This window comes from Budorcas taxicolor, chromosome 21 (assembly GCF_023091745.1).
Source record: "Budorcas taxicolor isolate Tak-1 chromosome 21, Takin1.1, whole genome shotgun sequence".
Classification (NCBI taxonomy): Eukaryota; Metazoa; Chordata; class Mammalia; order Artiodactyla; family Bovidae; genus Budorcas; species Budorcas taxicolor.
In genome coordinates, this window is record NC_068930.1 from 24629284 (window position 1) to 24656860 (window position 27577).

Below are 27577 nucleotides of genomic sequence, written 5' to 3' on the forward strand. Positions count from 1 at the left end.
AAAAAATATCACAGGGCCAGTGTGTTTACAAGGCTAACAGCAGGCAGCATTTGCCATAGAAGCCTGTCCCTAAACCAGTATTTCCCGTCGCCTTGCAGCCAGGCTGAATTCCTGCCCCGTGTTAATTTCCGGTCATCAGGGCACTCAGGTGGCCTTAGAGGGCCCGGTGTCAGGGCCATCAGTCTGCTGATGATATTTTGGTGGGGCTGAGTGAAAAGTGGTTTTTCAGCATTTTAAAACTCTTGCTCAAGGGCAGTTTTACGGCAGAACTGGTAAAGATCTGCTAAAACTAGCAGAGAAGCAGCCTTAAATCTTCCTATGCTGATTTCCTGCTGAGAAATTAAGCCCCGAGAGAAAACCTGCTGTTGATATTGATTTACAGAATGAATCTGCCAACAGCAGCCTCCATTTTCACCAGAGCCATCCATTTCACTGCCACTCAGGGCCCAGAACACAACCAGTGCATTGTGTGTTGTTCGGAAGATGTGAAACTCTGCGGGCAGGGTGGGGAGGTGAGGGCACTGGCAGGGAGCCACGCTGATCCCGTGGTCGCTCGGGGCCCCAGCCAGGTGAGCGGCCCGGACACGTGGGGAGCTACCACCTTGCAGAGTGGGTCAGTGGAAATGTGGAGAACTGGGCACGGAGACAGCGAGGCTGCTAGAGGGTAAAGCACTATTACACAACTGCTGCTTTTCACCAGCAGGGACGAGCAGAGAATTCTGCCGTAAACAAACAGGCTAATTAAAAACCAGCATCAAAAAAAAAAAAAAACAAAAAAAAAACAGCATCAAAACTGTGCTGGCTTTGGGACAAGTGTGAGTTTCTCTGTGCTGCTGTGTTCAGTCACTAAGGCGTATTTGCGACACCCCACAGATTGCAGCCCACCAGGCTTCTCTGTCCATGGGATTCTCCAGGCAAGAATGCTGAAGTGAGATCCCTTCTCCAAGGGATCTTCCCGACCCAGGGATCCAACCTGCGTTTCTTGCACTGGAGGCAGGTTCTTTACTACTGAGCCACTAGGGAAGGCCCTTACTAGCTTAGGTTCCAGGCCACAGGGCAAAGTGCTTCCCTCTGAAAAACAACAGTTGCGACAACACCAAGGGAGACAATGGTCTGCTTTGTTCTAAAGGGCAGCAAGAGGAGGTCATTATGGAATCTCCGAGGACCATGTGCAGCAGTGAAAGTGCTCTGGGCAGGCCTGGGCGAGCCAGTGTCCGGCCCCACCTGTGAGAAGGGAACAGGCCAGGGGTGCACACGCCTTCCCCAGGGGAAGCTTCAGGAAGCCCCAGTGTCCCCAGCATAAGTCCCAGGGAGTGGGAGAGAGGCCTTGTGAGGTCTTCTACTCTGTGTGAGTGCCTGTGCAAATGAGTGTTTCCCAAAATGGGGAAATAAGTGAAGAAATTAAGAAAACGTCCCCATGGAAGGGCATTGGTGGGTCACTTGCACATCAAAACCCACAGAAATTACTTAGCCATAAAAATGAATGAGTGGACCTCAAGGGCGTGAGGCTAAACGAAATAAATCAAATACTCTATGAGCTCTCTCATAGATGGAACCTAAATATATACGAATATTTAAACCAAGTTCATAGGTGCAGAGGACAGACTGGTGTGGTGGTTGCAAGAGGCATGGATGGGGTGGGGTGTAGGATAAATGGGTGAAGTTTAAAGTTTAAGTATAATTAAAATAGATAAATAAAACCCACAAAGTTAAACTAATATTTACTAATGTCTTTAATTTCTGTCCCCCGACAGAAGGATTAGCACATACAACATGTTTGTTTGCAGACTTAAGCAGAAAATGACAGCTTGTTAACACTGCCTTCTTTTCTCTTCTCCACTCAATTTTTGGTCTTTATTAACCCGGAAGGAAAAGAGGTAGAAAAACTACACGAGGAAAACATGATAGCCTGCACAAGCTTACTGAGTTCCCTCTTCCTAGGTTTCTGTTAACACCAATGGGAGGGTCGCCATCCCACCAGACCTGACCTAGAAGGTGAGGGCAGAGGACGTTCTTGAAGATGGGAAAGAGCAGGGAAATGATGAATAAATACAAACGCTGTTCAGATCATCACCCTGGACCTGACGGCAATGCTTTGTTCTGCCTGGGTGAGCAGACAGCACCCCAACGCTGGGGCATCCCAGCCCGGGGGCCAGGCAGACGTGGGAACAGGGAGATGGCAGGGCTGGACTGACCTCTGGGGGGTTCCAGTCATCGCCTCTTCTCTGCTACCCTGCTAAGCTCGGGAGGCTGGCCTCCCGGCTGTTACTGAATGACAGGGGTTGTGCGGGGCCTCCAGGTGGATGCCCTGCAGATGCTGCAGCAATAAAAGCGGTGTAGCAAGTACTGGCGGGATCATAAGAGTCATGAGGAAACAAAACCCTTTTGTTTATTCAGCTAGTGTATGACTTACGGGCTTCCCTGGTGGCTCAGTGGTAAAGAATCTGCCTGCCAAGCAGGAGATGCAGGTTGATCCCTGGGTCGGAAAAATCCCCTGGAGAAGGAAATGGCAACCTACCTCCAGTATTCTTGCCGGGAGAATTTCATGGACAGAGGAGCCTGGCGGGCTTACAGTCCATGGTGTTGCACACAGTCGGACACAACTTAGCAACTAAACAACAACAATATGGTTTACAGTATTTTAGGTGGAAAAGTCTCTTCAGTGCAAGTGTAAAAAAAAAAAATTTTCCCCCTTTGAAGGTAAGGTCAAAATTGGAGAAGCTTTTTTACAAACTAGAAAACTTCAGTGATAGTCAACCTAGGAGCAGATATAAAAATCTGAAACAAAAAAAATTTTTGTTTTGGATCAGAGCTTAATCCTGATCCACGAGTTGGACCAGGCAACATTGAACAACGGCTTATTTTAATGAACACTTCAAAGCAAAGCAGGGCAGCCCCGCTCTCTTCTCCCCTCCACCCAACACTGGAGACAACGTGGCAGAACTTACCCTTTCGTCCTGGAACCACTGAAACCAGTTCTTCTCCTCTTGGCTCTTTGGGAGGCTGACATCCTTTTCCTCTTTCTTTCGTTTCTAGTTTTGTTTGCAAAGTAGCGAGAAGATACGGGTGCTTCCTCATCTGACTCCTCAGGAGTGTTTTTTCCGGTGCCTCTGCTGCTGGAGGGGCTTCTCCGTGGGGAGGTGTCCTCAGCTACAAACGGACAGCGCAGACATTTACTGGTGCTGCCGTGCTGATGAGTCTACGTGCAGACGCACAGCACAGGGCGCAGTTCAGCTGAGGCCCTGCTGTTCTCCCGGAGCATCCCGCCACTTGGGTTCAACCATCCCACAAGAACCGTGCTCTTCTTTTATTCCACAAAGCCCACAGTCATCAATGGCAATTCAGTTTTAAAGAATGGGGGGTCGGAATTCATTAAGAAAATGTGTGATGCTCTCTAACTTAACTAGAGACGTCAGGTTTATTAGCTCACTCTCTGCAGCCCAAGTCCCTGCTATTGTTTGTGCCATTAATCCTGTTAAGCTCTCTGAAAAGTAGAAAGTGCGAACTAAAAGACAATTTATTAGTTTACATATGCTGAAAAAGACAAGCCCAATGTAAGGAAAACATGACTATGTTCGCACCTCATCTTTAGAGTGATAGTTACTTAGTAGTGAGTGTCAGAAAATTCTAGACTGTATTTTACTTTCCTTTGCATAATAGCTGTTAATAGTTCACATACTGTGCAGGAAATGGGCCTGTACAAAGCACACATTTGCAAAGAAGATGGTAATTTCCATAGGTATTTGCAATCCAAGGCACTCCCAAAGCCTGAAATCTTCCCACCAACAGTGACTGGGTCTTCATTTCTGAAGGTACTTCCGGGCTGGCCTGGTTTACCCTCAGGCTACCCTGCCTCACTGCGTGGTAGGAAGGGTGAAGAGTGCAGTCATTCCAGCGTGGGACTTCAGGAAAATGAAAAACCTTGCCCATTTCCACCTCCAAAATGGGTGTGGGGAAGACCCTGGCGGTCCAGTGGTTACGACTCTGCCCTTTCACTGCCTGTGGGTCTGGGTTCAGTCCCTGCTTAGGGAACTAAGAGCCCACAAGCTGCATGGCATGGTCAAAAATAAAACAGGTGTATAAGGACTGAGTGACTCAAAACGGGCAAAGCTCTTGGCTCAGCATCTCTCCCTCAGTTAGTGGGAGTGGTCATCACTGGCGATTTCTGCAGAGCGGCCCTGTCTGACATGGGTAAAATACCCTTCCAAACAACGTGCTGCACTAACCAAGCGTTAAGTTCCCACCAAGAGGTCAATGTGTCTGAAGTAAGGCTTTTATGGAATAATGACCATACTGAAGAATTAACGAGAACCTGACTCTTCTGCATCGTGCCAAGGGATAAAAATGACTGTGTAGAGACAGAATGCGACTTGCTCATTTCTCACCCCACCTCCATTTCCCTCAGCCCTGGGAAGGACTGGAGTCACAGAACAGTTCACTTGGCTCGGATGCATCACAATACCCTGGAGCCAGGCACCCTGCACCTATCGCCCACAACACTCTTGGTTCTCAATTTCCCCTGCATCCACACTTTCTATCGCTTGAGGTGAGAAGTACAAGTGATGAGCTTTGTAATTAGAGGTGCTACACGACAGGCCTCACGCAACCTCTGGGAACGTCCATTAAGGATGCACTCGCTCGGGCAGCGCCTTTCAATGCTAGTGACAGTGGAGGCTCTAGCGTTCCAGCTACATGTTCATTTTCCAAAACATTTCAACTTAATCTTTAGACATGCTTGTCGGATAACACGTTCCTTCCTCAGATAAGGAAAGTGAAACAAGAAAAGGTTATTCGTGGCCTGCCAAGGATCACAGAGGGGGATGCTGACCAATCTGCAACCGGCACCCGGGGGCTCCAGGGTCCTCAGGCGCTTGCTTTAACAGAATCAACAAATGCTGGGCCCACAGGCCTCCCATTGGGTCCTATTAGCAGGTCTGCTAACTGGCACCCCCAGGGGACCTAAGCACCAGTGTTCTCTATGAAGTGCCTGGCACCCCACCGGGGTCTGCTCCGAACACTTGGATGTCAGTGTGACGAGGTGTAGGAAGCACTGACACAACCCAGAAACCACACAATTCTAATCCAGTGAGAGGCACTGCTTAACATTAAAAGAGGCTTTTGGAAAAACACATATTTGGCTGTATACTGAACCTGGCAATGTCCACTCAGAGTATTTCTGTAATATTGGAATCACTTCAGCACCATATTTTTCCAGTTTGTCTTCGGTAACACCATCAATTTGAAGCAAAACCTCAGGATCAGAAGATAAAGATTCTGTACATGGGCATAAAATTAGAAATTTAAATTACCACCCAGAGAAAACCCACTGGATTTATGCTCATTCACCCATTCAGCGCCTGTGTGTTAAGTGCCAACTGACTGCAGAGCGCTGGGTACATGGGCCAATTTTCTACAAAGGCAGCTAGTGCCAACGGAGGCAGCAGACAGGCCCAGAGGGCAGGAGCCCACCGTCGCATTCCAGCAGCAAAGGTACGTGGTCAGGGCAGAGAACAGGAGGGGGTCGAGGACGCTGGGGCGAGCAGAGTCGGGGGTATCCGGTCTTTGCTCTCACCCACGGTTCGCATTACAAAGACGAGTCTAGTTGCAGTTATGGGGATCCTTTGTTTGCAGAGAAGGCCCACATTTGTGCTTCCTTCCACCTCCGACTTCTCCCCTGCATTCCTGACTTGCATCTTCTGCTCAGTAAAGCCTCAAATGAATTCTCACTGCCCCCTCAACCCAAACCTGTCCTTCCTCCAGCCTTTCTGCACGTGGGCGAGGCAAGTAGGCTGTTAAGAGTCCTCTGAGCCCAGAAGGCACATGAGTCTTACAGCTAGACAAGTCTGTCGTTGTAAATACCACTCTGGCTGCTGTATGCAAAATGGACTGTGAGGGAAAGAGGAGAAACGAGCCTCGAGGAAGCTGCTCAGGTACAAGTGAGGATGCTATGAACTAGATGGAGAGAAGCAGCAGATTCGGACATGGTTTGGAGGCTAGGTCTGTAGGATTTAGTGATGCACTGGCTACGGGGAGCAAGTGAGTAATCCCCACATATTTGAGTTGAACGAAGGGTGGATTTCAAATCCGTGATTCTCGCATCATTTCTACATTTACAAGAAAAAGAACAGACCTGTGGGACAGACCAGGGGGTTAGCAGAAGATAAAGTTAGGGACGCAAGAAATGCCAATCCCTGGAGCTTTCCTGGTGGTCTAGCGGTTAAGACCCTGTTTTTCCACTGCAGGAGGTGAGTGTTTGATCCCTGGTCATGAAACTAAGGTCCTATATGCCTCGGGGTGTGGCAAAAAAAAAAAAAAAAAAAAGGAAATGCAAATCCCTGATAGAGCTTGTACTTTATCTGAAGAACTGCTGGAGCTTTAAAGAGTACTTAGAAGATTAAAATGAGTATCATGTTTATATCTGGAGTTAAGGAGTCCAGTTAAGAAACTTCACTGAGAACCTAGGAATGAAATACAACATTTTATTGATTCTAAGATACACACTTTTTTTTTTTTTTTCTGCATTTTGGCATTCCTGAGGTCAAGCTGCATCTTACCAGTGCAGATGGCCAGATGGCAGCTGTCCAGCGGCGGTCACCGCCTATGCACGTGAGAACACAGTCACAGCATCAGTCACCACCACCACTGCAGTGCTGGTTCCCCACATGTTGGGTTTAACTGCACGTGAAATGTCTTCAAACAGACTAGGCTGGGATGAGCACTGAGAAAATGATGTGGGGACTTCCCTGGTGATCCAGGGGTTAAGAATCCACCTTCCCAGGCAGGGGACACGGGTTCGATCCCTGGTCAGGGAACTAAAATCCCACATGGTGCGGGGTTGAGCCACAACAAAGACCCAGTGCAGTCAAAAAGAAATAACATAATAATAATTAAAAAAAGAAAATGACTGTGAATGCAAAAAAGCTCAGACATGGAGTAATGGGGAATAAATGTGGCATTAACAAAGCAAATGATTTGTTCTGGAGGAGATGACAATTTCATAGTTTCTTATAGGCAACAACCAAGTGCTTTACATGACTTGTGTTGCTAAGAGACGTGTGCAAGGCCGTGGACAACTTCCTAGTATCATTAAGAAAACACCACCATCACATTGGAAGGGGTGATGGGGATTTTGATAAAATTGGGGGGATATAGTGGAACGTGCTGGAAAGGCTGTATCACTAATGTTCCTGACGACATGAGGGAAAAACAATGACATGAACAGCTGAGTCAAAAAAAAAAGAAGACTCAGAAGAGTCAGGCTTTGATAAAAGTACTGTGTCATTAATTAGCAGAATTTTTTTTTTTTCTCAATAGTCCATAAAATAACAACGTGGCATCTTAGAGTTGATGAGATACTATGATGACCTATGGTGGCCAGAGTGGGAATGGGAGAGGGAAGGCGGTGATTATGGGTTTTTATAAAGCGTAAGCATGGAAGGAAATGTACACTCATCATCAGTCAACTACTGGCCAACTTATTTTCCAGGGACTTTACTATAAGAACTTTGGGTGGAGCTATCTGAAGCCATGGGGATAATTCAGGTCAGCAAGTACTTATCACAAAATACTTAAGACACAGCCATGTGCTAGGTCTGGATTCGGAGAAGCATAAAACAAAATCTCTTTTCATAAGGAACTTATGTTTTAGGAATGTGAAGCTAAGGTCCTTACGAAAACAAAACAAAACCATGTGCATAACTCGTTAAACATAAGGCAGGCAAGTAATGCACATAAAGTCAGTAAGAGACACCTGGTATTAGCAATTACAATTATCCATATCTTAACATGCAGCATTAAACCAACGTACAAGTTTAAATTATATTAACACCATATGTCTGAAGAACAAAGTACTGTGTTTATCTTCAAGAATATATTTTATTTCAAGAATGAGTTTAAATTGTTTGAGCTTTCAATTCAGAGATGAAAAAGACTGATACATACTTATGCTCTTGATGAGTTCTTTATCAAGATTAACTTTTGGCCCATTCATTTATGCTGTACAGCAGGAGACACAGACATACCAACCTGCGAGCTTCTTGAGAGTGACGGTATTAAAAATATTAAAGTAGTGGACGCCAAAAACTTTCCCCAGAGATTTGCAGACTTCTGTAAGTTCTCCAAGACATTTCTTAACCACCTCTTCCCTCTGAGACACCTTTGCCACTAACGCCTTTTGTTTTTTCACACTGCTGGAATTTTCCGTTTCCATAAAGTCTACCTTTGTGAGAGAAAAACAGAGCGCAGCAGTGGGTGTGTGCATACTTGTAGCCAAACAGAGGCTTTATTTAATGCTTAATTACATTTCTTGGGGGGAGGGTGGGTATTTCTATGTCAAGTAGATAGTAAGTCTCTTGGGAACAGGGGCTGTCCATTCTCCATCTTCACATTTCCAGTGAGAGCATAGAAAAGCTTTGTAATAAATGTTTATTTAATGAATATATGATAATCTAATGATCTGATAGCCCATATGATTCATTTTGACAGGTATGACATTACCTGGGCTCAAGTTTAAGATCTCTTTCTAAACTAAGAAGAACAAAATATGTTCATATAGGGCAGTACATATAAGTTCAATGTCCATCAGCTCATCAGCTTAGGAAGACACTTTAACTCACAGTAAAATATTTCTATCTACTCTTTGGGAGATAATAAAATCAACATTTAAAAAATCATACCTTTAAATGCCCATTTAGTACGGTTTGTGCTTTACTTCCAAGCATCACATAGGCAATTGGTTGATCATTGGCATTGATATATAAGTCTTCATCCAAAATCCTGTCAAGTATCAGTTTTTTAAAAAGTCTTTCGGCATTGTGTCTTGAATAAGTAGATCCTTTTCCAAATATTCCTGACTGAATTTTTGCACTCTTACTCCCTGGCAAGAAGGTACAAGAAGTTAGACTAGTAAATATAGGATATCATAACTGAGGGCTTCCCTGGTGGCCCAGATGGAAAAGAATCTGCCTGCAAGGCAGGACACCTGAGTTTGATCCCTGGCTTGGGAAGATCTCCTACGGAAGGCAACGGCAACCTACTCCAGTATTCTTGCCTGGAGAATTCCATGGACAGAGGAGCCTGGCGGGCTACAGTCCATGGGGTCCGTAAGAGACAGATATGATTGAGCAACTTTCCTTTCCACCATAACTGTAACAAAAGATGCTAAAAAAGTCATTTATGGGGACTTCCCTGGTGGTCCAGTGGTTAAGAAGCTGCCTTCCAGTGCAGGGGACATGGGTTCAATCCCTGCTTGGGGAACTAAGATCCCACATGGCATGGGGCAACAAAGCCCATGAGCCACAATGAAGAGCCTGCATGCCACAACTAAGACCCAGTGCTGCCAAATATATTTATACATGTTTAAAAGTCATTTATGGACAGGTCTGGATAAAGGAATAGACAGCTCTTCTTCAGGAAAACCTATGGCACAAACAGACACTCTATTCCATAAAGTAAGAATATTTGAGTAGAATTCTAAAATAATTTCACGTACTTCTCTTTATATAACAGGCATTGACCAAACACAGCAACAAAATTAAGTTGGTCATTTTAGGATGTTGCATATACAGCTTATAAAATTATATGACAGCAAACAAATCAAAGACAAAGTTTATGTCAACTTTAATAGCTTCACATCACTGTCGCTGTATTAGGATAACTATGCATTGTTGATCTAGTTCCAAAAAAATTTTTTGACAATAAACTTTATAAATATTATCTCTGATCCTGTGAAGAAAGTGCTACTCCTTTACAATCAAAGCATTTAAGTCTACACATTCTGTCATCCTCACAGATGAAACCTAGATAAACTCCAAAACAAGAGCATAGCATTCCACGAGGCCATGTACTTCCCTCCTCCCCCAGGGGGCTGACTGAGAGCTCCACACCAGGCTGGATACTTGGTTTCACATCCCAGCTGCTGTAATGACAAGTGTCTTTTTTAAAATCATAAGCACAGTTATTTTTTCTTTAATAACAATCTATTTATGAAGGTTGGAGAAGGAAATGGCAACCCACTCCAGTATTCTTGCCTGGAAAATGCTATGGACAGAGGAGCCTGATGGGTTATAGTTCCATGGGATCACAGGAGTCAGACAAGACTTAGCAACTAAACCACCACCACTTAAGAAGGTGACATTGATTATAATCAGAATTAACAGCTATGTTTTGTAAGGCTTTAGCTCTATTGTAACAGCTCCAAATAATTATGTTACTGTAAATTTCAGATGGCTTCTGGTCACAGATGCTGAATGATCCAAGTTTTACTTCTTCAAGTGATCTGGACATAAAGGACTACTGCTCTGGTAAAGGACGGGGTGACGTGGACCCAGTACTAGTGCTGAGGGTAACTAAGAAAGCTGGATGAAACATAAACAGTTTTCTTAAAAACATACAAGAGCTGATGAGAAACTGAAGCATGTGTCAGAAAAATGTCTAACTTAGCAATCTTTCTAGGACCCTACATGGAAGCTACAGAGATGCAGGTGAAGGTGTACTTAAAAGGCTATTTATCACACCATTATGTACACTAGAAAAATACTGAGTTGGCCAGAAAACTCACTTGGGGTTTTCCGTAAGATGTTATGGAAAACCCCTAACAGACTTTTCACCAACCCAATATGTCCTAAAATAAAACTATTTAAACATATTTCATCAATATGATAAAATATAAACTAAAAACTACTTCAGGAGAGTAAAATAATTTAAAAATGCTTATATGATTAAATAAAAATGATAGGAACTATACATTCAATATGATAAATATGTGATTGTGAGCAAACACATTGAAATATTAATAGTTTGTTTTCTGGAGTTTGTATTTTTCAGTTTTCTACATGTCATAATGTAGAATGATTATGTATCATTCTTATAATAAACTGCTTAACCTACAACACTTTGTGCTCCCAAACTAGAAGGCAAGAATCCAGAAAGGGGGTCCAGCATTAAAAGTTTCTCTGTCCTGAGAATTGTGTGGATCCAGAAGAAACAGCTTAGAAACTGAGCAAACCATCTCCCTTCTCCAGTGGAGGCTACTCATTGTTTAATTGCTTTATAGATTTTAAAGTAATACATGTACATAGGAAAAAATACAGTACAGGAGGGTTTGTAATTAAAAGCAACATTCCTCTATTCTACCCTTCCCCTCCCTAGTCTCACTCTTTCCCAAGTCAATCTCTTTTTTAAAAATTTAATTTTTTTTTGGCTGTGCCATGCAGCATGTAGGATCTTAGTTCCCCGGTCCCTGGTCGAACCCCAGCCCCTGCAATGGAAGCATGGAGTCTTAACCACTGAACTCCCAGGGAAATCCCAAGGCAATCACTTTTAAATGGCTTGTTTTCAGCTCTTCTGGTGGTTGCCACTCATGGAACCCACACTTCTGCTGTCATTCCAAGCCATCCATATACTCCCCTTTTATTTTTATCTGTTTATTGGTTTTGCTGGGTCTTCACTGCTGTGCGAAGGCGTCTCTAGTTGCGGCGAGCGGGAGCTACTCTTTGTTGCAGTGTATGGCCTTCTCATTGCGGTGACTTCTCTTGTGGAGCACAGGCTCTAGGGCTGAACCCACGCCCTAACAGGCCCGAACAGGCTCTAGCGCACATGGGATCAATAGTAGCAGCTTGAGGGCTCTAGAGCACAGGTTTAGTTTTGGCGCTTGAGCTTAGTTGCTCCACAGCATGTGGAATCTTCTTGGATCGGGGATCAAATTCAAGTCCCCTGCACTGCCATGGCAGGCGGATTCTTACCCATTGTACCACCAGGGAAATCCCTATTTTTGCTTACTGCACTTTCATTCTTACATCACCAGGATTAACAACTATATCCTGTCCTGTTCTCTAACCACGTTGAAGTCTATAAGTTGACTGCCGCTTATCAGCAGTGTTTAGATTAGGACAAGCTTCCTTTCCCACTTAGAACTCCTGACTCTTGTGCAACTAAGGAGGATGTTCACTGTATCCAGACAGATTATTTTGTACATTTTATCAATTACGCAAAACGGTACGGCCACTTCCTTCATTTCTAGTTGACCTCCGCTCTCTTGTAATCTTTTCCCCGGGGTTTCTAAGTGCCTTTCTCCTTTTGTTGTTAAGTAACATTTGTGGCCTTTTCTGTCATCAAAAACAAAAACAAATTCATTTCTTGTTCTTTCTCTATTGCTTGGGACTTATTTTTCCGACTTTCTGTTAACAATTTGTACAGACTGCTTTAGGACGAGCCCTTGGAGAAGGGCACGGCAACCCACTCCAGTATCCTTGTCTGGAGAATCCCATGGACAAAGGAACCTGGCGGGCTACAGTCCACAGGGTTGCAAAGAGTTGGACACAACTGACTGACTGAGCACGCCTGTAAAGACTGCTTACTGTGACTCTGGGATTTCTTCTCCCTGGACCCATGGGTCTGTTCCTGTTTATGGTATAGATCACATCATCTTCTTTGCCTGCAAGTCTCCAGGTTTGCTGGTATTAATATGATGTCCTTTTGGTTTTGGTTGTTTTTTTCTTTCCAAAGCTTTTGGGAGTATCTCTGAAGGGGTTCAGAATATGCCACAATGGCATCAAAACTATTCTGAGCAGAAGGTATCTGAGTTCCTGAAATCTATCTGCCAAAAAGCAGACACTCCCCAAAGAACTCAATTGTCTTAAATCCTACCCCCCGCCCCAGCCCCGGAGCAACCAGAGAAGACTGACTCTCATCATCGGAGGTGAGAACTTTCCATGCAACACCCAGACACTGTTACAAAAATGATCACGTCCCCCCCCACCCCCCTCATCTTTCTCCTAAGGGCCTGTTTATGTCCCCCCACCCCCGCTACTCCCCAAATCATTTGTTTCCTCCTAACCCTTCCTGCCTCTCCTTCCCCTATTAAAATGGTAGCTAAGCCTCAGATTCTAATGGCTCCTTTGAGTCACATTTTCCATGAACTCCCGTTACATATCTGATTAAATCTGTCCTTTCTCTTGCTAATCTGCCTCCCTAACTGTAAGAGAATGGAGAAAAGGCTTTTCCTCCCTAACATCTCTTTACTCTTGGTATTCTTTTTTTTAATTATTTTTATTTTTTTACTCTTGGTATTCTTAAATCTCATCTTATAAAGCATTTATTTTGCATTAAGCAGGCTTTTTTTTTTTTCTTAATTTAAATGTTGGCACACCACACAGCTTGCGGGACCTCAGTTCCCTGACCAGGGATTGAACCCAGGCCATGGAAGTGACAGTGCCAAATCCTAACCACTAGGGAACTCCCCCAGTGGGCAATTGAGGCTTTTTTCCTTTTCTGAGAAATTTCCTTTTACCGTTGGTTTATTTCCTATTTCAAAATTCTGTCAGATTTCACATTTCCTAAGAATTGATCTGTATTTTCTCTCTCACATTTTCCATACATTTTTGCTGAGGTCTTCAGAAAATTTTCTTGATGTTGTCTTCCAGCCTTTCTACTAAATTTACTTTGTCAATCATTTATAATTTTTAACAGCTCTTTCTCCATCTTTGTTTCTTTTCCATACAAATGAAAGTTGTTCAGTCATGTCTGACTGTGACCCCATGGACCGCAGCCCACCAGGTTCCTCTATCCATGGAATTCTCCAGGCAAGAATACCGGGGTGGGTTGCCAGGCTCTCCTCCACGGGCTCTTCCCAACGCAGGGATCGAACCCAGGTCTCCCGCACTGCAGGTGGATTCTCTACCATCCAAGACACCATAGCGTTCTATTACTTATCTCTGTGAAGATACTAATGAAGAGCCCCCTTCCTGTCTCCCCGGAGTACTGCCTGTTTTCTAACTTATGTCTACCCCCAGGACCAAATACGTTACTTCTTTGGCCTTTCTCTCTTTTTCCTTTGCGGCATGTAAACTCTCAGTTAGGGCATGTGGGCTCTAGCTCCCTGACCGGGGATCGAACCCGGATTCCCTGCACTGGGAGCAGAAAATCGTAGCCTCTGGACCCCCAGGGAGGCCTCTGGCCTTTTCTTGACTGTCTATTTATATTTACTCTTCAGGGACCAGATCAGACTTTTAAAGTGGAGTTCTTATTATTTTGTATCGACATCTATTTCCCCCCAAATTCCTCCCTTGAAATGGGATGTCCAGTCATCAGGTTTGTTTTAGGGTAAATGTGCTGGGTAGCCCCAGCTTGGCTGTCTTTCTGCTCCTCAGGCAGTCTGTCTATCTCTGTTCTAGAACTGGTTGCAGGGGATATTCCATGCAGTTCTCCTGTGAGCAGACTTCCTCCCAACTGTCCCCTCCTATGTGGAGCTCCCCTGCTTTCACGTCTACCCCTAGGCCTCTAAGCCTCCAGGTCTGGGGCCTGGTGACAATGGCATTCCGCCTGGTTGACAGTCCCTTGGCCGTTGCTTTCTCCTACATTTATTTGCTCTGTGATTTATCGAATTGCATTCCATTTATCAATATGCTTCCATCCATTTTGTAAAAGATTTTTAAAACTCCTAATCTGATGATGGTCTCTTTCTGGTTCTCTATGCTGTTATGGATTGAATACTCTTTCTATTTCCTCGCTACTATTTTAAAAGGGCCTCAAGGAAGAAAAAAGAAGACAGATAACTTAATGCTCAAGCTGCCGTCCCAAACTAGAACCCCACTCACTCAGATGAAACTGCATGAGCTTTCTTATTTTTTTTTCATTTGTGAAAACTCATTTTAGTGACTTATATAAATTCTATAAAAATGACTGTTATAATGCATAAAATGGCTTTTCTTTTATTACTCTAAAAGGCTTTTATTCTAAAGCCCTTAAATTCATTAAGAAAACGACAATAGAGGTGTTTCTATGTAGCTGTAATGACTTCTTTAATGTTCAATTTTAATTGATGTAATTCAAACGATAAAGGAGCTGACTTACCCAAGAAAATGTCGACCAGCATGTTCATAGTAAACCTCCCAGAAGGACCTATATGCTTTATATTTCTTGTTCCCTGAGATGAACTGTGTTCTTGAACAAATCTTACAATATTTTTCACATCATCAGTCACATCTTTTGTCTTAAAGTCCTATGAAAAAAAAGAGATTACCTTTTTACATTTATTTATTACCTTTTATTGTTATCTTTATAATTAAGATAATACCTAGATTGCTAGGGTTTAATACTAACTGAAATAGTCCCACAACATGCCATTTCCATACTAAAACCAAGACCCAAAACTAAGCAAGGTGCAAATGTCCTTCTTTTCTGCGTTTTCACACTAACCTTGCGTCTAGAACGACTAGCAGTCTACGGTACCTATTAGTTCACAGACAGTTATCGGAAAGCACTCTGCGGGTAGAAACATCCTTTTTTCCTCCAAATCCTTCATACTTTCTGTCACTTACTGTATGGTGACCTCTGGAATGAAACCATTGTCTAACCATGCAAATGTATGAGTTCTGATGTCCTCTGGGTCTCTGGTGCCATAGTCAATCCTTTTTGTTACTTCCAGTCAGTTTCCTTTCTCATAGCCCTCAGTCGTCTCCAAACTCTGCCAACCACTTTTTCCCTTTGCTCTTTGCACTTTATTTTTATCTTCTTTTTTGGCTCGGCCGGGTCTTCACTGTGGGTTTTCCCTAGCTGCGCTTGGTGAGGGGGGGCTCCTCTTCACTGCAGCGTGCTGGCCTCTCTCACTGCGGCGGCTGCTCTTGCCGCAGAGCATGGGCTTCGGTGGTTGCAGCACAAGGGTTCAGTGGCTGTGGAGCCCGGGCGTGGCTGATCTGCAGCATGTGGGGTCTTCTTGGACCGGAACTGGACTCAAGGTTCCTGCACTGGCAGGTGGACTCGCCCACTGGACCACCAGGAAAGTCCCCCTGCCTTCCTCTTGAAGCCCCCATTACTATGTGATGTTTTACTCTCATCACATCACAGCAATGCCGAGCACCTGCAGTTCTCAGAAGTGGCATCGTGCTTCTGTATAAGCAGTCCCTCTACCTGCTAATCCTTGCTCAACCCCCACAGTCCTGAAGACAGGCGGGCTTTTCATCCTATACTAACAACTGGTAGTGATTCTGAGGCTCTATCTGGCATTGTCACGAGAGAGTGCCCCCATCACTCTCTCCAACCTGACTCCTGCCTTAATTCTTGGTGACTTAGTACACAGAAATGATTCTCCCACATATTGGCCTTGGGCAACTTGATCTCCTGTGCTCTAGTGATCCCATTCTCCACAAATGTCAGCCACTCACTCTGATGGTCACACCTACTACCTTCGTCTTACTAATACCAGCAACGCTCTGTTCTCTGACCATCACCTCTTATCTTTCAAACTCTGGCCAGCTACTATGCTGACTCCAACAATCCACCAGGACTGCCCAGCCATTGATCCACACCCTTAGATGTTAAGTACTAAGATATTCAGTTGATATCCCGAGCCAATCTCTCTCTTCTTTTTAAAAATTGTAACACCATCTTTCACACAACACCTTCAACTCCCTTGCCCTTATGTCTCCTAGTTTGACAAACACATTACATCCCACTCTCCGCCACTTCATGCCTGTAGCTACACCTGGCTGGAGAAACACACGGACAACTGTGCTGTTTTCACTTTTGACTTCATGGCTTCACCGACTCGATGGGCATGAGCCTGAGCAAGCTTCAGGAGTTGGTGATGGACGGGGAAGCCAGGCGTGCTGCAGTCCATGGGGTCGCAGAGTCGGACACGGCTGCTGAACTGAACTGACTTTCACTTTCAACACAGGGCCACAGACCTCAAGTGCACCCTTTGGTGATCATGACACGTGTGTGGTCTATCCTTCCGCCATTCTCTTAGAATAGGAGTCAGCAAACTATGGCCCAGGTGCTATACACCTGCTTTTGCAAATCAGATTTCATCGAAACACGACCACGGGAAATCGCTGTATTTATTGTGCTTTATGCCCCCTCTCGGGCTAAAATGGCAGAGCTCAGTAGCTGGGACGGAGACTGCCCACACGGCCTGGCGCGCCTGCCCGCTGGCCCTGTAAGTGAGCCTGCGGCCGCTGTCTGGTCTCACACTCCTGCTTCCTGCACACTCCTCGTTTCCTACTTCGCTGAGCAAACGGAATCGGCGGGAAGAAGGTTCCGCAAACTCCCTCCTCTACATCTGTCGTTACACATGAACTATCCAGGCTCCTGTCTGAACCCACCTTGGTGCCCTCGACGTGCTCCCAGCCCTCCTCGCCAACCCAGGGACCCTGCTGCAGCACATCTTCCTTCCGCACACATCAGTTTCCATCCTCCGTAGGTGCGCTCCTTTCAGCACACAACTACAGCATTTCTCCTGTCTTTTCTTGACTCTAGCTCCCCTGGCAGCTATTGTTTCTCTGTTCATCCCTGAAACAAAACTTGAAAGAATTTTCCATAAGCACACTGCGTCCAGCTCTGCCCCTCTCCACTGAAACTGGTCATGTCCAGGTCCCGTGTTTCTGTGGGGCTGCGTTCATGGGGACGTCTTGGTCCCTATGATACGGGGCTTGGCAGCAGTGCGTGACCAGGTAGCACTCCCTTTTCCCGGAAGCTCTTTCACACTTAGTTGCCTTGCTCTCTTCCTGCCTCACTTGTTCTCTTTTCTGGTCTCTTTTCCTAATTCTTCCTCTTCTCCTCTGGCTCTTGAAGTACCAGGGCTGTAATTTTCTTCTCTTCCATGTAAACAGAAACCACTGAAGATTGCATCTGCTTTCATGACTTTCAATTCAACCCCCAGGCCAACCACTCCTAGTTATGGTATCCCCAGCCTCCTTTCAGAATTCCTGAATCTAAGACAAGAGCGTCTAACTCACTGTGCCCCAGGCCGAACTCCTGATCTTCCCTGCCAATAGGTCTCCTCTGCTGAGGGTTGCTCCACTTGGCCAGTCTCTCCCGCCCTCCAGATAATGCTATGGCTGGCTGTTACCTTTCCCCTGACTAACTCTTAGCCCCAGGCAGGCTTGTGAGTTCCCTTGCTATCTCTCAAACATACAGGCACATCCCCACCCCAGGGCCTTTCGTCTTGGCTCCTGCCAAGAATACCCATATATGAGAGCTGCTCAGCTAAACTCCCCTCTCAGCCTTGTCATAGGACTTCCTAGGGCCACTGCCGCCTGAATCCCATTATCATTCCTGACTCCTAATACTGCTGTACTTTTCACCAAGCTCTTCCCTCTTCAAAAGACCCTGATACCGGGAAAGAAGCAGGGCAGGGCGAGAAGAGGGCAACAGAGGATGAGATGGTTGGATGGCACCATCAACTCAATGGACATGAGTTTGAGCAAACTTCAGGAGATGGTAAAGGACAGGGTAACTGGGCTGCAGTTCATGGGGTCTCAAAGAGTCGGAGATGACTGAGCGACTGAACAGCAACAATTTCCCTCTTCACATGTACTTATAACGTATATTGTCTTTATTCAGCCTTCCTCTGCTTGAAAGTGAGCTCCACAAGAGTCAGGGATCTTCATATGTTGTTTGGTGATATATCCCAAACTCCTAGAACAGTGTCTATCACAGAGCAGGCACTCAACAAATATTTGTTGAATGAGTGAACAGATTAGCAACATCTACAGAGTGGGGCGTGGTGGCTGGAGATGGCCGGGAATCCAGAGAGACAGAGTGAATTGCCCTCTGCTCGGCTAGTGCTGCCTATCTGTAACTGGACTTATAACACAGTATCACAACGATATGAATACAAACATGTCTGTCTCTCCTGTCTGTGAATCCCTAGCACCTTACACAGACATTTCAAGTAATACATAAAGCAAGAAAATGCTCCATAAACTGTGAAGTAGAGAAGACAAGGATTGAATTTAACCACCTCCCAAGGTTGTTTTTATGAGAGATGAGAGCAAACTCATCTTGAAGCTATTGCTATTATTCTTTATAGTTTTTTAAAACCAATTTACAGAGTAATCTAATTGATCTGAATTCAAACACATAACTATACTAGTTATAACCCTTTTGAGAATGGGATGCTTAAATGTAATTACAATTGAATGGAAATTATTCTAGCTGCCCATATTGGATCTTTCTGGAAATTTATAGATTAACGACATTTCTAAAATATCCTATAATCACTGAAACAGGTACAGTATATATTTTTTAAACAGGCTTTGAATTCTAAGAGTATGTCACAGAATTATTATCAAAACATTTCTATTTCCAAATAACATGAGGAGGAATCCACTGTTCCCTTGTTAAACTCCTTAGGGCCGACTTTACTGCAGTCTAACCTGTATCTAACTTTTCTAAATTAAGAGAAGAAAAAAAAATCTTGGCAATTTCCCTATTACAAAGAATTTAAAACCTGCTTATTTTACCTTTGTTTTACAGCAGTTATCACATGAAACATCTGGGTATTTCTTACAAAAATGAGGATTAAATTCATTTTCGCCAAAGTAAGCCAAAAGCTGTATTCTCCTACATTCTGTTATATTTTCACAGTAATGAACCATGCTATATAAATTATTGAAGTGGGTCTCTCGTGTATGACGGTTTCCATCTTTTTCCACTAAAAGAGATGAAGAACATAGTAAAACATACTTATTAAAGTAGAAAAATTGAATATATCACAGAAGTATTTAAAACAGATTCCTATAATTCTAAATATTTACATTATAATTAACTTAATGTTTATGTTCATCTCCAAGATTTATCTCAAGAGAAGACTCCTGAAAGTTCCTTGGACAGCAAGATCAAACCAGTCAATCCTAAAGGAAATCAACCCTGAATATTCATTGGAAGGACTGATGCTGAAGCTGAAGCTCCAATACTTTGGCCACCTGATGCGAAAAGCCAACTCATTAGAAAAGACCCTGATGCAGGGAAACACTGAAAGCAGGAGGAGAAGGGGATGACAGAGGACGAGATGGTTGGATGGCATCACCGACTCACTGGACATGAGTTTGAGCAAACTCTGGGAGATGGTGAAGGACAGGGAACCCTGGCATGCTGCAGTCCAGGGGGTTGCAAAGAGTCAAACACAACTGAGGGACCAAACAACAACAACCAAGAATTTAGTTTTACAGGAATAAACACAGGTTGTCAGGAGCAGCTGAAAACATTTTGCATCTCTTCATCATTCCCAGTGGTAACTATCTGAACTGTATTTACTACGTTTATCAAGACAAGCATGAACTAAACCTAGCATCCAGAGTGAGCAGAGTCTGGGGCTGTGGCAGTGGGCTGTGCATCTCCTGGAGTATTTGAGATCAAAGTGGTGAAGCCACTGGTTCTGAAACTGTGTGTGAAGGACCTCCTGGGCCAGGGTGGGTGCTGCAACGAGTACACACGGCTGCTGGTCGATATTTTAAACTCAAGGGAAATACAGCCACAACTAACATCTGTTGAACTCCACATACACAACGAGTTTGGGCTAGTTCACAATGAGCTTGTTGTTTAGTCACTAAGTTGTGTCCAACTCTTGTGACCCTACAGACTGTAGTCCGTCAGGCTCCTCTGTCCATGGATTTCCCAGACAAGAATACTGGAGTGGGTTGCCATTTCCTTCTCCAGAGGATCTTTCTGATCCAGAGATTGAACCTGCCTCTCCTACATTGGTATGTGGGTTCTTTACCACTAAGCCACCAGGGAAGCTCTCATGATGTGCTACTTTCCTTCTGATGATCTTGTTATTGTTTTTTATTTAATTTTTTGTTTTCCTGGCCATGCCAGGCAGCATGTGGCATCTTAGTTCCCTGACTAGGGATCAAACTCTTACCACCTGCACTGGAAGCATAGAGTCTTAACTACTGGACCACCAAGAAGTCCCTCTAAATGACATTGTGAAGTTAAAACTTTGGCAGTTGCTAATGAACACAATTCAGTCCAGTTCAGTTCAGTCGCTCAGTTGTGTACGACTCTATGACCCCATGAACCGCAGTACATCAGGCCTCCCTGTCCATCACCAACTCCCGGAGTTCACCCAAACCCATGTCCATTGAGTTGGTGATGCCATCCAACCATCTCATCCTCTGTTGTCCCCTTCTCCTCCTGCCCTAAATCTTTCCCAGCATCAGGGTCTTTTCAAATGAATCTTTACCTCCAAAAAAATCAACCTGAAACAGGAAATGAGGGTGGTAGCGTCTATTCTGATTCCAAGGTTTGAGAACAACATGTTCATAATTTTCATTCATAAGCAACTGTGGTTTGTTAAAAAGGAAATAAAAAATTTTTTTTTCTGCTTTATGAGTATTATTTTTTTCAGATGACTTCTAAGTATTTAGGGTTTAAATACTTACTAAATTATTTGGACCTAACTTAATATAGGTTCTTTTCAAAAACACACTAAGTTTAAAAGTTTCACTTTTTTGGACACACTAAGTTTAAAAGTTTCATTTTTTCACTGAGAATGATCTTGGTATAGTGCAAGGGAGGTGACTCTTGGATTCAGACGAACCTGGATTCCACCAGGGCTCTGCCACCTATCTGGCTCTGTATTTCGAGGAAACTCTTCTGTAAAATGAGGAGAGTAAGAGTAGTGTCTCTTGGGGACCTTGTGAACATTAAGTGATGTACGTAAAGCATTCAAGACAGTGGCATACAGTGAGTAAGTGCTAAGAAAACATTATCATCACCATGACTACTCTCTCTGCTACCGCTGCTGCTGCCGTTGCGAGCAAATTACAAAACCTTCCTGAAGTTCACTTTTCTCTTGGGACTAACTCTATCTCTAAAGCCAGTGGTTGGGAATTCCCTGGCAGTCTAACGGTTAGGACCCTGCCCTTGCTACCGGTTATGGGCAAAACAGGTCAACATTATCTGGCACAGAACTTGGTAAGCGTCATTTCACACACTCAGTATCTTTGCCAGAGTACCTTCAAAAGTGGTCTCAAAACAGGCAAGTTTACTTATCTATTAAAAGGGGACTGGTTCAATAAACAAGGAATGATTCTATAGAATTCTATATAGTCAAGCTATGTGTACTAGTTGAAATCACAGTTACACCCTGGTGTTGACTAGAAAAAAATCTGGTCAATAAAGCACATTTATATAATAACTATAAATAGAGTGGGCTTCCCTAGTGGCTCAGAGGGTAAGGCATCTGCCTGCAATACGGGAGACCAGGGTTTGATTCCTGAGTCGGGAAGATCCCCTGGAGAAGGAAACGGCAACCCACTCCAGTACCCTTGCCTGGAAAATCCCACAGATGGAGGAGCCTGGTAGGCTACAGTCCATGGGGTCACAAAGAGTTGGACATGACTGAGCAACTTCACTTTCTTTCACTATAAATAGAGTATAACCTTTAAATCCCTGTGTTGTGCACCTGAATGACTCAACAATACTTCAGGGCAGTGGTGGGGGGCGCGGGGAGCACACATAATATAATAGCATTTACACTGTGAAATACCTGCATTTGGGAACGTAAGTATCAAATATAAGATATTGCCTAAAATGTAAAGCAATTTTAAAATAATTTTTAAAAAATCATTAAAAATAAAAAGATACTGTTTAACTCCAATGTGGAAGTCAAGAGATGGGATATGAGAGGGCTCTATCTATAGGGGGTTTATTTCCTAACCTGGATGGGGGTACATGATAGCTCATTAGTTTTTCCATTTTACTTTTCTGCATGTCTGAAATATATGTTATATACAAGGATCCAGGCAGAAAATGGGCCTGGAAGGATACAAAGGAAATTAGTAACTGGAGTTATTTCTTAGGATTGGACTGTATTCAAGACCTGGTTTGGAAATTTTCCAGTCTTCAACATGTTGAACAACATCTTTATCATAAAGATGACCTAAAATAAAACTTCCATATCTACGTAAGCATCTCTAATTTAAGGAACACTGGACCAAAAGCACCATGACTGCAGGGGTGGACGACAGTCATGGGACTGAGTGGGACAGCACAGGTCCCCCAGAGAGCTCAGCTTACTCAGGATAAGCCTCTTCAGCCGGGTCACGTCATGGTAGGTGTAGAAGAGTATGCAGTGGGAAACCTCCCCGTCTCTTCCCGCTCGCCCGGACTCTTGGTAGTAACCCTCCACAGACTTCGGGAGGGAGGCATGGATCACAAAGCGCACGTCCGGTTTGTCGATGCCCATTCCAAAGGCGATTGTCGCACAGATAACCTGACGTAAAAGCAAAAGCCAGTGAGGCTCTTAATGCATCTGAATGAACAGTTTTAATAATAGATGCTTTGAAAAGCTTCATCCTCTATTTTACTTAATTTTTTAAAAAGTAATTTTGTTACTTATTTTCGGCTGCCCTGGGTCTTCATGGCTATGCTTGGGCTTTTTCTAGTTGCCGCTCCTGGGCTCTAGAGTGCAGGCTCAGTAGTTACGGCATATGGGCTCAGCAGGTACACACGGGCTTAGCTGCCCATATAATCTTCCCAGATCAGGGATCAAACCCATGTCCCTTGCACTGGACCACCAAGAAGTCTTCCTCTCTTTTACTTTGAAATGTACTCTATACAAGATTCTAATAACTTGGTTTCATTATTGAGCATGACTAATTAGGAAAAGGTCAGTTTTCATTCCAATCCCAAAGAAAGGCAATGCCAAAGAATGCTCAAACTACCACACAGTTGCACTCATCTCACACGCTAGTAAAGTAATGCTCAAAATTCTCCAAGCCAGGCTTCAGCAATACATGAACCGTGAACTTCCAGATGTTCAGGCTGGTTTTAGAAAAGGCAGAGGAACCAGAGATCAAATTGCCAACATCTGCTGGATCATCGAAAAAGCAACAGAGTTCCAGAAAAACATCTATTTCTGCTTGATTGACTACGCTAAAGCCTTTGTGTGTGGATCACAATAAACTGTGGAAAATTCTGAAAGAGATGGGAATACCAGACCACCTGACCTGCCTCTTGAGAAACCTATATGCAGATCAGGAAGCAACAGTTAGCACTGGACATGGAACAACAGACTGGTTCCAAATAGGAAAAGGAGTACGTCAAGGCTGTATATTGTCCTCCTGCTTATTTAACTTCTATGCAGAGTACATCATGAGAAACGCTGGGCTGGAAGAAGCATAAGCTGGAATCCAGATTGCTGGGAGAAATACCAATAACCTCAGATATGCAGATGATACCACCCTTATGGAAGAAAGTGAAGAGGACCTAAAAAGCCTCTTGGTGAAAGTGAAAGAGGAGAGTGAAAAAGTTGGCTTAAAGCTCAACATTCAGAAAATTAACATCATGGCAACTGGTCCCATCACTTCATGGGAAATAGATGGGGAAACAGTGGAAACAGTGGGTGACTTTAATTTTTTGGGCTCCAAAATCACTGCAGATGGTGACTGCAGTCTTGAAATTAAAAGACACTTACTCCTTGGAAGGAAAGTTATGACCAACCTAGATAGCATATTCAAAAGCAGAGACATTACTTTGCCAACAAAGGTCTGTCTAGTCAAGGCTGTGGTTTTTCCAGCGGTCATGTATGGATGTGAGAGTTGGACTGTGAAGAAAGCTGAGCGCTGAAGAATTGATACTTTTGAACTGTGGTGTTGGAGAAGACTCTTGAGAGTCCCCTGGACTGCAAGGAGATCCAACCAGTCCATCCTAAAGGAGATCAGTCCTGGGTGTTCTTTGGAAGAACTGATGCTGAAGCTGAAACTCCAATACTTTGGCCACCTCATGTGAAGAGTTGACTCACTGGAAAAGACTCTGATGCTGGGACGGATTGGGGGCAGGAGAAGGGGATGACAGAGGATGAGATGGCTGGATGACATCACTGACTTGATGAACATGAGTCTGAGTAGACTCCGGGAGTTGGTGATGGACAGGGAGGCCTGGCGTGCTGCAATTCATGGTGTTGTAAAGAGTTGGACACGACTAAGCGACAAACTGAACTGAATTAGAGATTTTCGTGTTGTTAATTTGCAATCCTGTTTAGACCCAAGAAGGCAGGGAGGAGCTTGGTGTGGCGGGCCCCTGCTTGCGTGACTAAGCGTCACCACCACAGGAGCCAGGGTCAACGGCAGGTGCCTCTCGATGTGTTGCCACTATTTGCGCTCTCATTTTTTTGATGTGGATGTGTAAGAGCGGTGCTCACACGGCCATGATATCCATAATGCCCTGGTAACCGTGCTGCTCTGAAGCTCTGGGAGTTCCCAGGGCTGGGCTGTCGGGGCCACTGCTGCTAGCTTTTCCAGTGGCTCAGGAACAGTGGTGTTCTCACCTGCTCCAGGGCTTACTAACTGTTCTTCCAGCTGATCACATACCGGTTCCTTTTATTCGTCAGCTGGTTTCGGGGTCAAAATTGTGAATTTTTTTTATTGGAACTCAGATGGGCAAAAAGTCTGAGAGTTTTTTATACTAAAAAAGAAAAAAAGACTAGAGACTGTGGATCTTGGCCTATGCAAGTTACTCAGTGGAAGCAAAGTGGCACTTAAATTTCAGGAGCCTGATAAATCAGTTTTTAGTAAAAAATCATCTTCAAGCCTATCTGTTTCAGTGGCAAATTTAGGACCTATAACCCAGCTGAAGACACTGGATCTCCAGGCAAAATTACATTACACAAATAAAGCTGCAAGCCTTTTTTTAGGACCTAAAAAGATGAATTGCTACTTCAAGAAGGTATTTCAAAAAACAGCTGGACGATGTGGCAGCCAGACTGAGGCTCATGACATGATTTCAGTCACTGTGAGTACCAGACCCGGGAACAGCACAGCCCGGAGCACGCGGATGGCCGACAGGGCGCTCACCCACACCGGGAGCACCGACAGCTGTTCTTCAGGTTATCCACCCACTGAAATTTACGGCACTGTGATCAAAGGTGAGTCTCCCTGGAAAGGGAAGGTCTACCGCAGCCTCGAGAGGTGGGAGAGCAGGTGGAGAGGCTGTGGAGCGAGCTGTGCCAGCCCACAGGTCTCCAGGAAGCCTGGGTGCACCTCCCAGGGTCTGCTCGGCACAGCCCTTCCAGGGAGCGCGCAGGCTCCTGAGGTGACAATGACACCCCCTCTTCCTGAGCCTCTCTACTTCTGGTAACTGGGAACACTGGCTTTGTTGAACTGATAATTCCTTCTTTATATCTGTGTGGCTTTCAAAATTTCAGGGAACCATCATTTCTTTGTGAAGAAAAACAACCAAGTTTTATTCTGTCTCACAAATCTATTAAGATCAAGGCTGCCCAGTTGGTTATTACACCTTGACTATGAGGATTAGCTGCTCTGAGGCAGAAACAATTAATTAAAAAAACTGAATTAACTGATCAAAGTGTTTAAATATAAAAATGTATATTGTAGAATATAAAGGGGCTTCCCAGGTAGTGTAGTGGTAAAGAATCTGCCTGCAATGGTGGAGACTCAGGTTCGATTCCTAGGTTGGGAAGATCCCCTGGAGTAGGAAATGACAAGCCAATCCAGTATTCTTGGCTGGAGAATTCCACGGACAAAGGAGCCTGGTGGGCCACAGTCCATGGGGTCACAAAAAGTCGGACATGACTGAGCAATTGAGCACGTACATATATATAAAGAATTAAAGAAATTAAACAAATTGACTTCTTTTTTCTTATCAGTTTTCTATCCGATTTTTTTATGGTTGAGATTACAGTTTTGAATTATATTTTTTCCTGCATTCATCTATTGTTAACATTCCAACATTTTCATACCATTAAAAAATTCTTCATAAACCATTTTTAATGGCAGGAATGTACTGCAATATAAGCAATCACGGTCTCAGAACATTTATTATTAAAAATAACACTAAAGTAAATTCCACACCTGTTTCAGATTTGAGTACAGTCCATCATATTGTTTTCCAGGAAGGGTCTCAGGATTACTATAGGAAATTGGCTCTCACAACACTGTTCCCGTCAGTTAATAAAAGTTTGCTAATACAGAAAGTAAAAATCTCTGTTTTAAATGTTAATTCAATTATTAGTAAAGTTGCACTTAAAATAAACTTGTATTTAGCCCTTTCCGATTTGTATTTCTTTCCAATAGTCTCCCGACAGCCTCGGGTAACTGACTATTTGAGACTCCTGCTTCCCTTATCACATTTTTACAAGGTCTTCATTATGTTTTATTTTTGAAGATATGGTTCCCAGTTTGCGGTTGCCTTTCGGTTTTGTTTATAGATACAGAACTGTTTAGTTGTTTAGGTTTTCAATCATTTAGAGCAGTTACTTCCTGTAGGGTTTGTTTTTAAGCTTAGATTCTCTTCCACATTTAAAAATATCAGTACTTGTATTTGCCTGTAATTTTTTTTTTTTGGTCACGTGGTACGTGGAATCTTTGTTCTTGGACCAGGGATTGAACCCATGCTCCCTGCTTTGGAAGCGTGAAGTCTCAACATGGACAGTAAGGGAAGTCCCTACCTGTAATTAATTTTGATATGAGGACTCAGGATAATTCTCCCCATCAGGTAGCCAGTGCCACAAGCTGAATAAACTTCCCTTTCCGATTGTGCTGGGTGCCCGGTCGTGTCTGACTCTTTGCGACCCCATGTCCTTATAGCCTGCCAGGCCTCTGTCCATGGAATTCTCCAGGTGAGAATACTCGAGTGGGCTGCCATTTCCTTCTCCAGGGGCTTCCCAGTTAATTTTAGATTTTAATTAATTTACTTCCTTTCGACTGTCCTGGGTCTGTGCTGCTGTGTGGGCTTTTCTTTAGCTGTGGAGAGGAGAGCTACTCTCCAGCTGCGGTGCGCAGGCTTCTCACTGTGGTGACGTCTCTCGTTGCAGAGCACGGGCTCTAGGGCATGC

General features: G+C 44.1%; 1 protein-coding gene across 1 annotated transcript in view; it reads right to left on the minus strand.

Annotated features, from left to right (window-relative positions):
* Positions 1-27577, minus strand: part of BLM (BLM RecQ like helicase) — a 63205-nt gene that overhangs the window by 1162 nt on the left and 34466 nt on the right. Inside the window, exons 14-20 of the mRNA XM_052659925.1 lie at positions 22801-22996; positions 19242-19432; positions 14851-14998; positions 8676-8875; positions 8026-8218; positions 5152-5274; positions 2949-3150 (exon numbers count right to left, since the gene is read on the minus strand). Coding sequence (XP_052515885.1) covers positions 2949-3150; positions 5152-5274; positions 8026-8218; positions 8676-8875; positions 14851-14998; positions 19242-19432; positions 22801-22996 — 1253 coding nt within the window. The remainder of the gene's footprint in view (positions 1-2948; positions 3151-5151; positions 5275-8025; positions 8219-8675; positions 8876-14850; positions 14999-19241; positions 19433-22800; positions 22997-27577) is intronic.